At 41.0% G+C, this 15,178-nt stretch overlaps 1 protein-coding gene and 1 long non-coding RNA gene across 2 annotated transcripts in view; one reads left to right on the plus strand and one right to left on the minus strand.

Annotated features, from left to right (window-relative positions):
- Positions 1 to 15,178, plus strand: part of LOC128642758 (uncharacterized) — a 341,511-nt gene that overhangs the window by 143,352 nt on the left and 182,981 nt on the right. The window lies entirely within an intron of this gene.
- Positions 1 to 15,178, minus strand: part of CCDC180 (coiled-coil domain containing 180) — a 289,632-nt gene that overhangs the window by 56,288 nt on the left and 218,166 nt on the right. Inside the window, exon 34 of the mRNA XM_053695554.1 lies at positions 9,499 to 9,636. Within this exon, the coding sequence (XP_053551529.1) occupies positions 9,499 to 9,636 (138 nt within the window). The remainder of the gene's footprint in view (positions 1 to 9,498; positions 9,637 to 15,178) is intronic.

Raw genomic sequence — 15,178 nt, forward strand, 5'->3', positions numbered from 1 at the left:
ACAGCTAAACACAAACACCGCAAAAATGTAAAAATAGCCTTGGTCCCAAACGGACAGAAAATGGAAAAGTGCTGTGGTCATTAAGGGGTTAATATACAAGACGTAGCCCTTGATCTGCAGCCCCATGTGAAGTTGTCACTGGTTAAAAATAATGTCAGTGTAACATAATGTAAAAAACTAAGAGCTCGTTTCCATTGAGCTGTTAAAAATGGAGCCGTAAGCTACAGAAGCGGCCGACAGCTAAAATTAACTTACGGCTCAATTTAAGTACCAGGTTTCCATTGAAAAAGTTTCCGCTTTGCGTGTAGTCACTTTTTTCATGTAGGTGTAAGTTAGCGTTGTGTTAACGCTTCCACCCGATGCCAGCTTTCTAAAACATTAATAGGTTACTATGGTAACCCGACCTTACACTACACTCAATCACATATACGGCGCTGCATATATGTTCCCGTCACTCGCTGTTAAAATCAAACACCTAACGCATGCACAATATCTACATCTCAACCGCAACCCCCCCACCAGAATAACTAATAAATGTATTAAACACTAATCCGCCAACCATCATATCGCAAAGTATCTATTAAAACTATTAACATCTTAAACCGCAATGCCCCCACAACGCAATCTAGCTATTCAAACTATTAAGCCCTAATCCGCCATGCCCCAACACAAATAACTAATCACTAAGCCCTCTAAGTTAACACCCCCTAAATTAACCCCATTACATAAATTAACATAATCCTAAATTACAATTAAAATAAAAAACCTAACATTAATTAAAAAATTAAACCTAAGATTAAATTACAATACTTAAATCTAAAATTACAAAAAAAAGTCTACAATTACAGAAAAAAATAAACCAAATTATCCAAAATAAAAAAATTAAACCTAATCTAATACCCCTATAAAAATAAAAAAAGTCCCCCCAAAATAAAAACACCCCCTAATCTAAGACTAAACTACCAATAGCCCTTAAAAGGGGCCTTTTGAAGGGCATTGCCCTAAATAAATCAGCTCTTTTACCTAAAAATAAAAAGTAACCCCTAACAGTAAACCACCCAACCCGCCAAACCCCTCAAAATAAAAAAAGGGCATTTGTATGGGCATTGCCCTTAAAAGGGCTTTCAGCTCTTTTGTGTCCATTAAAATAAAGTCCTAATCTAAAAAAATAAATAAAAAAAAATAAACCTAACACTAACCTCAGAAAATCTACTCACGGTTCCTGAAGTCCGGTCATCCATCCTCACCCAGGCGGCGACACCTTCATCCATCTCCGGGACGTCTTCTATCTTCATCCCGGCCGTGCGGAGCTATCCTGGGCGGCGATGACATCCTGTGCGGAGCGTCCTCTTCATATGATCGCCGCCCTACACTGAAGTTGAATGCAAGGTACCGGTTTCAAAATAGCGTACCTTGCATTCCTATTGGCTGATTTGATTCTTCAAATTCAAATCAGCCAATAGGATGAGAGCTACTGAAATCCTATTGAGAAAAAAATGAAAGTGGACTCTCTTGGAGGTGCGCAAACAGTGAAGTGGAGCTTGACCAAGGAATGATCGCAAAGTTGAAGAGGTTCTTGAACCAGCAAACCACTCGGAAGGCGAGGCAGCACTCTTAGAAGAGAAGACAAAGTAGAGATCTGTGAGGACAGAGAGAAGAGAGGCGCCTTATGGGACAGTATCGCTCGTCAAAAGAAGGATATAAACAAACAGCCCAGAGCGGGGGTACTCACAAGAGTGGCAGCATAAAGGTATGCCTCACAACGCAGGACGGGACCTTAGTCGCCCGACAGACAAACCAGCAGGAGAAATCCCAGGAGTCCAGGACCCAATCAGCGACCGCTAACTGCAATGCGTCACAGAGGAACCGTCCGTGACACGTCCAATCAACGGCTTCACAGTTGGATAGACGGGTAAGCAGACCAACCAAATAGCGGCAAGCAAAGAGCAGGAATATCATGGTAAAAAGGATTTATTTAAAATGCAGAATTTAAAAACATATGCATCATATGCAATACAAGGCAACGCGTTTCTCGACCATCCGGTCGTTTCATCAGGCTAATGATACAAAATGATAACCCGCTCTATTTCACAAGTAAAAAATCGAATAGCTCTCAAAAAGGAGCATGGGCTAAACCAATCACACAAGCCCAAAGTAAGGCGTGTGCAAGCAGTGCCAGCTGTGATAGGTGCAAACAATAATAACAAATTAAAGTATAAACAGGCATTATAGCATATAAAGATTAAGGAGTAGCTCTACCCAGTAATTATTAGTATACAGTGGAAACATACATATGTTATACACATCGATGAGATTAAAATAACACTTAACATACAAGACTTTAGTAAGGACTTACAGAAACACGATCAATGACCAACATTGTGAACATATGACAACCCATATGGATCTATGCAACTCAAGTGTTGGTGGTACATATATTGTGTATAAATAATAACCATTGCAATATTTGATATATACATATAAATGCAATTTCACATAAAAGTGAAAATAAAATTATATATAAAAAACCATACAACAAATGCGGTTTGCCATGCGAATCCGTACAAAAGTACATAGTAAAAGTACTAAAAAAGAGCCTCCAGAAAAACAAAAACTAAAATCAAAATAGAAATAATAATAATAATAATTAATAGGGGAGACAAAAGTCAGACTCAGGCAGAGGGAAACATAGACATTATGAAAAGGCGACCAAATCAATACATAGATTTAGGCCATCCGGATGCATGCTTTTCAGCAAATGAATCCAGTAGGTCTCCCTCTGCCTGAGTCTGAAAAACCGATTGTATAAGTGTGACTTAGGAACAAATTCAATAGGAATCACAGAGAAGCAGTTAAGGTCTCCCTTGTGGGCATCATTGCAATGTCTCAAGACACTATGCAATCTATAGTTGTGCTTCATATTCCGATGATGCTCAGACCATCTGGTACTGAGACGCCTACAGGTGCGTCCGACATACTGTACCCCACAGACACAGGTAAGTAGATAAACTACATGATTGGAGGCACAAGATGCATGGCCAATAATGGTGTAGGATTTGTTGGTGACACTAGACCTAAAAGTCTTTCGTTGGTCACCAACAAATTTACACATCTTGCATCGGGCTAGTCTGCATCTGAAGGACCCAGATCGCGATAGAAGTGTTGTGGTTTTAACACTGGATGACAGATGTTTATGTTTCACTACCTTACTGGGAGCTAGCATTGTTTTGAGAGTAGGGGCCCTTCTATACACTACTCTAGGTTTACTTCCTAATGATTTTTTCAAAACAGGGTCCTTAAGCAAAATGTTCCAATGTTTGGTCACGATCTGTCTAATTAGGTTGTGATTGCAATTGAACTGGGTAATAAAAAGGGGATCTTTATTATTATCGTTATTATATGTTCCTAACTGTCTAATGGGACTAGTGAAATAAATATCCCTATCATCAGATCTAGCCCTTAAGAAACCATTTTCAATAACATGTTCAGGGTAATGTTTTTCCTTAAACCGTTCTTTTAAGATCAGACTCTGTGATTCATAATCGGACAGGGAGCTGCAATTACGGCGCACCCTTTTAAACTGGCCATAAGGGACATTTTGTTTCCAAGGATGATAGTGGCAGCTCTTGAAATCTAAGTAGCTGTTACAATCAACTGTTTTAAAGAAGGTGGTACTGGTGACCTTACCCTCGGTAAAACAGAGATAAGGATCTAGATAGACAATAGATTTTTCATCTATGGAGCTTGTGAAAACCAGACCTCTATTATTAGAGTTCAGATGATCAACAAACAAATCAGCGGACGACCGCTCGCCCCTCCAAATAAAGATCAGATCGTCTATGTATCTGCCATAGAATACCAGGTTCACCCCAAAAGCCGAATCATAAATGTAGTGTTGTTCAAATGAACCCATGAATAGATTTGCATAGCTAGGGGCGAACCTGGTACCCACGGTAGTACCTTTAGTTTGGAGATAGAATTCATCCTAAAACACAAAATAATTGTGTCTCAGGATAAAAGAGATGAGCTCCAGTAAAAACTCTCTCTGTGATTATGGTAGATTGAAGTCTTTCTCTAAATACTCAGAGACTGCCAACAGGCCAAGTTCATGAGGGATGTTTGAATAAAGGGCCTGGACATCACATGTCACCCAAACCATATCAGATGTAATGCAATACGATTCCAGTTTTTTAAGAAGATCAGCTGAATCTCGAATATAGGATTCCAGACCTAAGACATATCTCTGTAGAAAGTGATCAACATATGATGAAACATTATCGGTCAAATTGCCAATCCCTGCTATTATTGGGCGGCCTGGTGGGCACAAACAATTTTTATGGACCTTTGGAAGGTGGTAATAAAAGGCCTGGTTGGGTTCAATCGGGACCAAATAATCTTTCTCTTTCTTCAGAAGTATACCTTTCTCAAATGCAGATTCTATAATTTATTTAAGAATAGATTTAAAACTACTAGTCGGATCTGAACTAAGTTTTTTATAATAAGCAGTATCATGTAAGATCTTCCTAGCCTCCAGTAAATAATCATCTAGATCTTGGAAAACCACTCCTCCACCCTTCTCGGCCTGCCTTATCACGAGGGATTTATTGTTTTTCAGACCTGCCAATGCTCTTTTTTCATTAGGGAACAGGTTGTCCTTACTAAAACTTCTTTTTGGTACTTTCTCGAAGTCATCACTGACCAGTTGTCTAAATATTTCAATGTGTGAGTTGTTGTTAAGCTGTGGCGTGAAATTAGATTTATTTTTAAAAGATGTATGTATGTAGCCATCACATAATTGATCCATCAACGAATCAGGATCATATGTAGGAATTGATTCATGTCTGAGTCTCCCATCCATAGAGTTAATTAAAATGGGCCTCATTGTATTATTTTTTAGAGTTTTCTCAGCAAAATATTTCTGCATTGACAATTTTTGCGTAAAATGGTTTAGATCTACAAAAAGTGAGAATATATTATGTTTGTTAGTGGGACTGTACGAAAGGCCTTTCCCTAGGACCCGTATCTCATCAATTGTTAAAGTATGTGATGATAAATTGAAAATGCCTTTACTCAAGGTCTGTAATCGTGCCTCTTTGAGGGCTGTGCCTCTTCCTCTACACCCTCGTTTCCGAGGGGTCTTTTGCCTTTCGGGGGGGCAGTGAGGGAGATTACGGGTTCTAGGTAACTGGCAATTGTTTTTTGCTTCCACGATGGTTGCCTGGGGCCTGACTCTAAAAAATGTGAAGAGGAGTTATTACTAGTTGGCCCTGCCTGATTGGTGTTATCATGGTGGGGACTTGCATTAGAAACAAAATGGCGATTATTTTCAATATGGTGTTGACCATTATCAATGTTTGCTGATGGTCTAGTGTTAACATGCCGACGGTCAGTATCATTAGTGGCCGTTGATCTATTAGAAGTGTGTTGACGATCAGGGGGAGGAACCTCTCTATAGGGTCCTGGGCCCTGATTCCTAGAAAAATGACCTCTAGGATGGCCAAAATTTTGGCTAGGAGATGAGTTATTAAAATGTACCGAATTTGTTTCTACATGATGATGATTTCTGTTAGCATTAGACCTAGTGTTGTATGAGTCATAGTCTAAAGCATGTGGCTTGGAGTAGTAGTGATCATAATAGTGACCTCTAGCTCCCGATTGATCATTGTGATGTTGTCTATTTGATGAGTAGGTCGAATACGGGGGTTCTCTTTTGTTTAGATAATCATGCTGTCTAGGGGAATCATGGTAATGATGATTCCTTCTATTATGATTTTCGTAGTGTCTGGGAAAATCCTGTCTGGAGTCATCATAGGGATGACCATTATCCCTCTGATAATGTGAATTTTGGGCACAGTTTCTATTCCTATTTTTATTATGATTAAAGACAGTGTTCCTATTTTTATTTTTATAAAGGTATGCGTTGTGAGGCATACCTTTATGCCGCCACTCTTGTGAGTACCCCCGCTCTGGGCTGTTTGTTTATATCCTTCTTTTGACGAGCGATACTGTCCCATAAGGCGCCTCTCTTCTCTCTGTCCTCACAGATCTCTACTTTGAAATCCTATTGGCTGATTTGAACAGCCAATAGGATTTCAGTAGCTATCATCCTATTGGCTGATTTGAATTTGAAGAATAAAATCAACCAATAGGAATGCAAGGTATGTCATTTTGAAAAGGGTACCTTACATTCAACTTCGGTGTACAGCGGTGATCGTATGAAGAGGATGCCTTGCGCAGGATGTCATCGCCATACAGGATAGCTTCTCTCCGCACTGCAGGGATGAAGATAGAAGACGTCCTCGAGATGGATGAAGGTGTTGCCGCCTGGATGAGGATGGATGACCGGACTTCAGGAACCGTGAGTAGATTTTCCGGGGCTAGTGTTAGGTATATATTTTTTTTTTTAGATTAGGACTTTGTTATTTTAATGAGCACAAAAGAGCAGAATGCCCTTGAAAGGGCAATGCCCATACAAATGCCCTTTTAAGGGCAATGGGTAGCATAGATTTTTTTTAGTGTTAGGTTTTATTATTTTGGGGGGTTGGGGGTTTACTGTTAGGGGTTAATCTTTATTTTTAGGTAAAAGAGCTGATTTCTTTAGGGCAATGTCATACAAAAGGCCATTTTAAGGGCTATTGGTAAATTAGTCTTCGATTAGGGGGTGTTTTTATTTTGTTTTGTTTTTTTATTTTTATAGGGGTATTAGATTAGGTTTAATATTTTATTTTGGAAAATTCGGTTTATTTTTTTCTGTAATTGTAGACTTTTTTATTTTTTGTAATTTTAGATTTAAGTATTGTAATTTAATCTTAGGTTTAATTTTTAAATTAATGTTAGGTTTTTAATTTTAATTGTAATTTAGGATTTCATATTTTAATTGTAATTTAGGATATTTTAATTTATGTAATGGGGTTAATTTAGGGGGTGTTAGGTTAGGGGGCTTAGTGATTAGTTATTTGCGTTGTGGGGGCATGGCGGATTAGGGGTTAATAGTTTTAATAGCAGGATTGTGTTGTGGGGGCATGGCGGGCTAGGGGATAATAGTTTTAATAGCTAGATTGCGTTGTGGGGGCATGGCGGATTAGGGGATAATAGTTTTAATAGCTAGATTGCGTTGTGGGGGCATAGCGGATTAGGGGTTAATACATTTATTATAAATTGCGATGTGGGAGGGATGGCGGATAGAGGGGTTTTGACGTGACGGGTTAGATTTCAATTGGGAAAGGGTCTCATAAAGCACCTTTTTCCTATTTTACACCTAGTTGAGCTGGCTGTAATTTTTATTAATGTATCGGCAGCCTCCGACAGTGTATTAACGGTTTGCACGGGCATTGGAAACCTGGTATAATTTAAAGATTAGCGGCTTCTGATACTTTGTATGGGACATGATAATGTTTTCGAAAGCTGGAGACCAGTTGCCTAAATTGAGTTATAGCGGCTCGTTGGAAGCAGTCGGTGAACGATATTGCTTCCGACTGTTTATTTAACGGTTTGCGAACAAACTCAACCCTAATTACGTCTCACTGGAAACGAGCCTAAAGTCTACTAGGAGTCTGGCGGCTTGCTTGCTATTTGTCATTCTTCAATCCCATTGCTTAACATGTGCCTCAGATAATAAGGTGTGTGCTGTTCCTTTACGATATCAGTTATTGTCCTGGAAAACATTTAATTTGTGCAATAAGGAGGGGAAATGAAGCATAACATATGATACTTATCAGTTGGATCTCATCCCAGGTAGCAATGATTACATTGTCACAGATGGAAACAAAGGGCTAGATTTATCAAGCCCCTACGGCAGCAAGTTCTCACAAGAACTTGCTCGCTGTGATTTATCAAGCAGCGGTCACCAGACCGCTGCTTCCCTACGCTCTTCGCCACCTCTAAGGTGGCGAAATTCAATCTCCTCAGTGGAGTCCGACCGAGGAGATTGACAGCTCTTGCCCGCGCGTGATTGGCTGTGCGCGGGCAGGGGGCGGGATTGCACGCGAGCGCAAAATTGCGCTCGTGAGCAATGTTGATTACCTACGGGTAATTTCGCCCCGCCACAGGCGAGATGAGGCGTACAGGGGCGCGTATACGTGCCCCTGTACGCCTCAGCTATGATAAATCTAGGACAAAGTATTGGTACATACTATCACCACTAGATGGCAGTGCTGCCCAGGTTATGTGCTTTATACACAGGACACTGCTAGGGATACTGTGCCTATTCTCGCTGCTTAGAATCCCAATACAGGGACAATAAAATTTATGTGATTCAGATAGAGTATTTCATTTTAAACAACTGTCCAATTTACATCTATCATCGAATATGCTTTGTTCTCTTAGTTTCCTGTGTTGACAAGCATATCTAGATAGGCCCAGGAGCAGCAACACACTACTAGGAGCTAACTGCTGATTAGTGGCTACACATGTATACCTCTTGTCATTGGCTCACAAGATGTGCTTAGCTAGCTCCCAGTATGGCATTGTTGCTCTTATATCAAAGGATACCAAGAGAATGAAGCAAATGTGATAATAGAACTGAACTGGGATGTTTTATGTTCCATTTGTTGAAAAAAATGTTTAGGTTTCATGTCCCTTTAAGTCTTGCAGACTGAGCCTTACACTGTCACACGACTGAGCCTTACATTGTCACATGACTGAGCTTTACACTGTCACATGACTGAGCCTTACACTGTCACATGACTGAGCCTTACACTGTCACACGACTGAGCCTTACACTGTCACACGACTGAGCCTTACACTGTCACACGACTGAGCCTTACATTGTCACATGACTGAGCTTTACACTGTCACATGACTGAGCCTTACACTGTCACACGACTGAGCCTTACACTGTCACACGACTGAGCCTTACACTGTCACACGACTGAGCCTTACACTGTCACACGACTGAGCCTTACTCTGTCACATGACTGAGCCTTACACTGTCACATGACTGAGCCTTACACTGTCACATGACTGAGCCTTACACTGTCACATGACTGAGCTTTACACTGTCACATGACTGAGCTTTACACTGTCACATGACTGAGCCTTACACTGTCACACGACTGAGCCTTACACTGTCACACGACTGAGCTGTACACTGTCACACGACTGAGCCTTACACTGTCACATGACTGAGCCTTACACTGTCACACGACTGAGCTGTACACTGTCACACAACTGAGCCTTACGCTGCCACACGACTGAGCCTTACGCTGCCACACGACTGAGCCTTACACTGTCACACGACTGAGCCTTACACTGTCACACGACTGAGCCTTACTCTGTCACATGACTGAGCCTTACACTGTCACATGACTGAGCCTTACACTGTCACATGACTGAGCCTTACACTGTCACACGACTGAGCTGTACACTGTCACACAACTGAGCCTTACGCTGCCACACGACTGAGCCTTACGCTGCCACACGACTGAGCCTTACACTGTCACATGACTGAGCCTTACGCTGCCACATGACTGAGCTTTACATTGTAACATGGGCTTTTACCTGTAATTGTTTGGCATTGTGGCTGATGTCCGCCGCCTCCTCCTCCTGACGCTTCTCTTCCAGTTGGCACAGGTTCTCCAGCATCTGGTAATTCTCAGGGTGGCCCAGGCTTGGCCGCAGCGACCTCTTTATTTCCTCCTGAGTTAAACAGAAGCGTTTAGTGACAGTTAACACTGTGTAGTTACAGGACATTTCTGTAGTGTTGCTATAGACTAATAAATCAGCGAAGACTAAACAGTTTTAAAACAAACTAACATAATTGTTACTGCCATTGGTTATTAATCTGTCTTTATTTAAACACTCCCTAAAGACGTTTTTCTTCAGGAAAGCCGACCACCTAACTCAATATCAAATGATTTCCACTTACCCATTAAGTGCTCTCATCTACCTCTGTACTTACATCATTGTCACCCTTGCGGTTCCCAAGCTCCTACCCTTCTAGATTGTAAGTTCCCACGGGAATAGGGCCCTCAATTCCTCCTGTACGTGTTTGTAAATTCTGTCCTTTTATATCATTGTTTTATTTATACCAATTGTACTCATGGACAGCGCTGTGGAATATGTTGGCGCTTTATAAAGTATAATAATAATAATAATAATATATATAATAATAATATTAATATATATAATAATAGCCAAATTCCACCCACTATTTGCCTTATTTGAAGCAGACAATCTGGGCTTTAGTCCTAAAACAACAATGTTGTACATTATTTCACAAAAGATGAGTACACCCCTCACATTTTTGTAAATATTTATTATATCTTTTCATGTGACAACACTGAAGAAATGACACTTTGCTACAATGTAAAGTAGTGAGTGTACAGCCTGTATAACAGTGTAAATATTTATTATATCTTTTCATGTGACAACACAGAAGAAATGACACTTTGCTACAATGTAAAGTAGTGAGTGTACAGCCTGTATAACAGTGTAAATTTGCTGTCCCCTCAAAATAGCCCAACACACAGCCATTAATGTCTAAACAGTTGGCAACAAAAGTGAGAAAACCCCTAAGTGGAAATATCCAAATTGGGCCCAAAGTGTCAATATTTTGTGTGGCCACCATTGTTTTCCAGCACTGCCTTAACTCTCTTGGGCATGGAGTTCACCAGAGATTCACAGGTTGCCACTGGAGTCCTCTTCCACTCCTCCATGATGACATCACAGAGCTGGTGGATGTTAGAGACCTTGCGCCCCCCCACCTTCCATTTGAGGATGCCCTACAGATGCTCAATGAGGTTTAGGTGTGGAGACATACATGCTTGGCCAGTCCATCACCTTTACCCTCAGCTTCTTTAGCAAGGCAGTGGTCGTCTTGGAGGTGTGTTTGGGGTCATTATGTTGGAATACTGCCCTGTGGCCCAGTCACCGAAGGGAGGGGATCATGCTCTGCTTCAGTATTTCCTTAGTCTGCTTGTCTTCAGGAAACTGTTTGCAGGCTTTATTGTGCATCATCTTTAGAAAAGGATTCCTTTTGGGACAACAGCCATGCAGACCAATTTGATGCAGTATGCGGCGTATGGTCTGAGCACTGACAGGCTGACCTCCCACCCCTTCAACCTCTGCAGCAATGCTGGCAGCACTCATACATCTATTTCCCAAAGACAATCTCTGGATATGACGCTGAGCACGTCCACTCAACTTCTTTGGTCAACCATGGCGAGGCCTGTTCTGAGTGGAACCTGCCCTGTGAAACCGCTGTATGGTCTTGCGCACCGTGCAGCAGCTCAGTTTCAGGGTCTTGGCAATCTTCTTATAGCCTAGGCCATCTTTATGTAGAGCAACAATTCTTTTTTTCAGATCCTCAGAGAGTTCTTTGCCATGAGGTGCCATGTCGAACTTCCAGTGACCAGTATGAGAGAGTGTGAGAGCGATAACACCAAATTTAACACACCTTCTCCCCATTCACACCTGGGACAGCAAATTTACAATGTTATACAGGCTGTGCACTCACTACTTTACATTATAGCAAAGTGTCATTTCTTCAGTGTTGTCCCATGAAAAGATATAATAAAATATTTACAAAAATGTGAGGTATGTTTCTGCCAAGATACGTGCAGTCTTTGGAACCAAGATGACTACAAACAGTGAGGAATCTGTTGGCACAGATGGAAGAAAAATATTTGCTTATACAGAGCTAGATCCGGCACGCATCACAACCCTGTCCAAAGGCTCTAGAGACTTTTTGAGAGTGGCACCAGTGGAAAACCTAGGTAAAGAATACGAGATGCTACAAAGTAGATACGTCAAATGGGATCTCAACGCCACTACCCTGTCAGAGTATTACAGGGTTAAGAGGATCCCCAGGGGCTTAAGGATGAGCACTTGCCCCACACTTCTCAGCCACAACAAAGAATATTGCGACAAATTCGAAGCTATCCTTAATAAGTGCTCTTATGACCTGATGGTCCTAACGGTAGAGTCACTGCTAAAAGAGATGGAAATACAGGATTTTAAAATTAAAGCAAGCAAGGAGGAACTTACCAGAGTGATGTCGCCTGATGAGGTGATAAAACTGGAACAGCAGATCAACGAGAACGTCGCAAAGTTACAGCAGGAACTCAGGGACATCAAGAGGACCAAGTTCCAACGCGACAAAGAATATTATATACAAGGGAGAGTATACAAGTGGTGACAAGGTTCCCATGGTAACCATCAACCCGGAAGTAGACGCAGAGCCTATCATAGAGGCGGACGCAAGCGTCAAGGAGGAGGAACCAATGACGTCAGTACACAGGAGAGTCAAGCAAGCTCATCTGAGTCATCAGCAGCATCCCCTTTGGAGCAGAGCCAGGAAAAGGACAGGGTAGAGGAGGGCACAAACATTCGAAATGGAAAAGGAAAGAACAACTTAATGCCCAGACGGTCGAACCGGAAAAACAAACTGACATCACGCAAGAAGACAATGGCAATATTGACAGCACTGTGGTTAATGTGTCAAGTTATAATCTTTCTTTACAGGAAATTCAATTACTAAATGAGGGTTTGTCATTCTGCCCTAGGACGGACACTGACTTTTTGAGTTATATAAGGGCATGCAGAAACTATACCGTAATGTAAATCTGAAGATATGGCATTCTTTGAGAGAGAATAACAGAAACATACCTTTGTCTAGCAAAATTGATGAAACAGAATGGTCCTTAAAAAATTTAAATCTGTATAAAAAAAAGGCGCCTACCTGTCACCAACTCCGGATACAGAAGAAATACCTCTAATAAAGTCTCACTCTCGCCTTCAGCACTGCTCTGAAGCTGAGACCGAAAGATCATCATGTGATCGGCTGCAATACAACTGAGCCATAGAGAGGCGCGAAACAAAAAATGAGCTACTTCCTTGTTACGTAATGCAGAGTAACCATCTGAACTGATCTCAAATCCACTATACGGATAAGCTAGTTAACCCGATAATTAGTGTAAAAGTGCCACTGCACACAGGACTTTCTCTTAACCGTAATAGCAAGTGACCCTTTCTCACTTAACAAGAAAAACAAAAAAAAAAGTTTAACCTCAATAAAAGAGCCTCATTAACCCTTTCATTTTTGAAAAGATAAAGTCTCAGTCACAATGCCCTGCACCATGCCCAACTTATCCTTATATAAGGATTACCCTGTCCCCTGTCAGAAATGCGTAGAATATTGCAAGTGCTTATAAAATCTCCCCACCTGAAAGAAAAACAGGCACTTACCTGCCAAATCCGCTATCCGGCATGTAGACAGCTTTCCAGGTATGTAAGGACACAGTTCCTCACAGAGACCAGTAAATAAAAAAGAACAGAGTCACCTACTCTGTTTTTCTATACTAGGGCAGCACAATACTAGGAAAGCACAGTAAGGCCCACCTTACAAGTTCCTAGCTGCTTGAAAGCCACCACAACCCTTACTCAAGAGATTAATGCGGAGTACGGCTAGACCCCACAAACTTGCTTGTGTAAATTCAAATTATCAGACATCTTCACCTCCTCCTTGTAGGAAGGCAAAGAGAATGACTGGGGATTGTGGGAAGGGGAGTGATACTTAACAGCTTTGCTGTGGTGCTCTTTGCCTCCTCCTGCTGGCCAGGAGTGATATTCCCAACAGTAACTGATTCCGTGGACTCACCATATCTTAGGAAAGAAATGTTATTTTCTTGAAGAGTTATTGAGGTTGGTACTGTACTGGAATTATTTCCTATTCCAAGACACTTGGTATGTTAAAATTAAGGGAACGGCCATGGGATCCAATGTCACACCATCATATGCCAATCTGTTTATGGGAGAATTTGAGGAAAGAGTTGTCTATGAAAATGAGATCTTTAAGAAAATGAGAGCAGTTTAGTGGTGGTACATAGATGACGTGTTTGGGATACGGTGGGGCGACATTGGATCCCTAAATAGGTTTGTTAGAGAGTTGAATTCAGCCGTTAGGGGTCTTGAATTTTCAGTAACCTATAGCAAGGAATCCGTATAATTTTTAGACACTGTAATTTATAAAAAAGTAAATGTGCTCACCTTTGATATTCATACCAAAGATACAGATAAGAATACATTGCTGCATTACAATAGTTTTCACCCTAAGAAATTAATAGAATCATTACTCAAAAGCCAACTGCTGAGGGTTGAAAGAATTGGCAGCAAAGAGTGTGGGGTAGATCAAAGACTAGAGAAGATGCATCAGAAATTTCTTAAGAGAGAATACCCTAAGACACCCTTAGATCAGAAGAGGGGCAAAATCACTGGAGGGGAACTTATGACCACTAAAAAGAAGGCAGAGAAGGATCGCATGGTGTTTGTTACACAATACAGTCCATTAGGTCAGCAGGTCAAATACATAGTCATTAAGCATTGGCACATATTGCAAGCCTGTAATGAGGAAACACAGGCCTGTAAGGAATTTCCTCTTGCGGCTCACAAAAACCTGCGAGATCATTTAGTGTGTACTGACATAGGATCAGGAAAAAAGTTAACACAAAAACATATAGGGAAAAAAGTGACCGGCAGTTATCCTTGCCTCAGCTACATGCGTTGCAGCTCTATAATCAAAGGATTCTTTTTATCACCCACATAATGGGGGAAAATATAAAATCAATGAGTTTTTTTACTTGTGAGTCTAGATTTGTAATCTACCTTATCAAGTGTCCTTGTTCGTTAGTTTACTTAGATGAAACTACTAGAAAGGTGAGAGGCGGAATGAGCCAGCACAGGTCAAATATCAGGTGTAGAAATACGGAGGCTCCTGTGTCGGATCACTTTTTAGAAAACAATCACCAAGTTAGTCAATTAAGGTGGCAGATGATTGACCACATAGGACCTCGGAGAAATAGAAAGGACAGGGAGAAGCTTTTAAAACAAAGAGAGATGCAATGGATCCATAGGCAGAGACACTTAGGCCTAAAGGCCTTAACAAAGATTATGATTTAACAGTGAGAGATGGGATCTGTTACATATATTTCATATTTTAATATTGAACATATCCTGTATTTTTAGAATCTGTATAAGTGAATATTTCATTATGTTCTGTATTTTTTATATAAGGTATTTAGATTATAACATTAGGATACATAGGGGGGTAGTTATCAAGCCGTCAACCTCAAATACGCTGGAATTCCGCAGCGTATTTGTGGCGAGGCTGATTCACCTTAGTTATCAAAGGCTAGATCCCGGCAAAAGTAGAATTTTGTGACGTAAACTTCGATCCGCCGGA

The sequence above is a fragment of the Bombina bombina genome, chromosome 12, assembly GCF_027579735.1.
Source record: "Bombina bombina isolate aBomBom1 chromosome 12, aBomBom1.pri, whole genome shotgun sequence".
NCBI classification, from domain to species: Eukaryota; Metazoa; Chordata; class Amphibia; order Anura; family Bombinatoridae; genus Bombina; species Bombina bombina.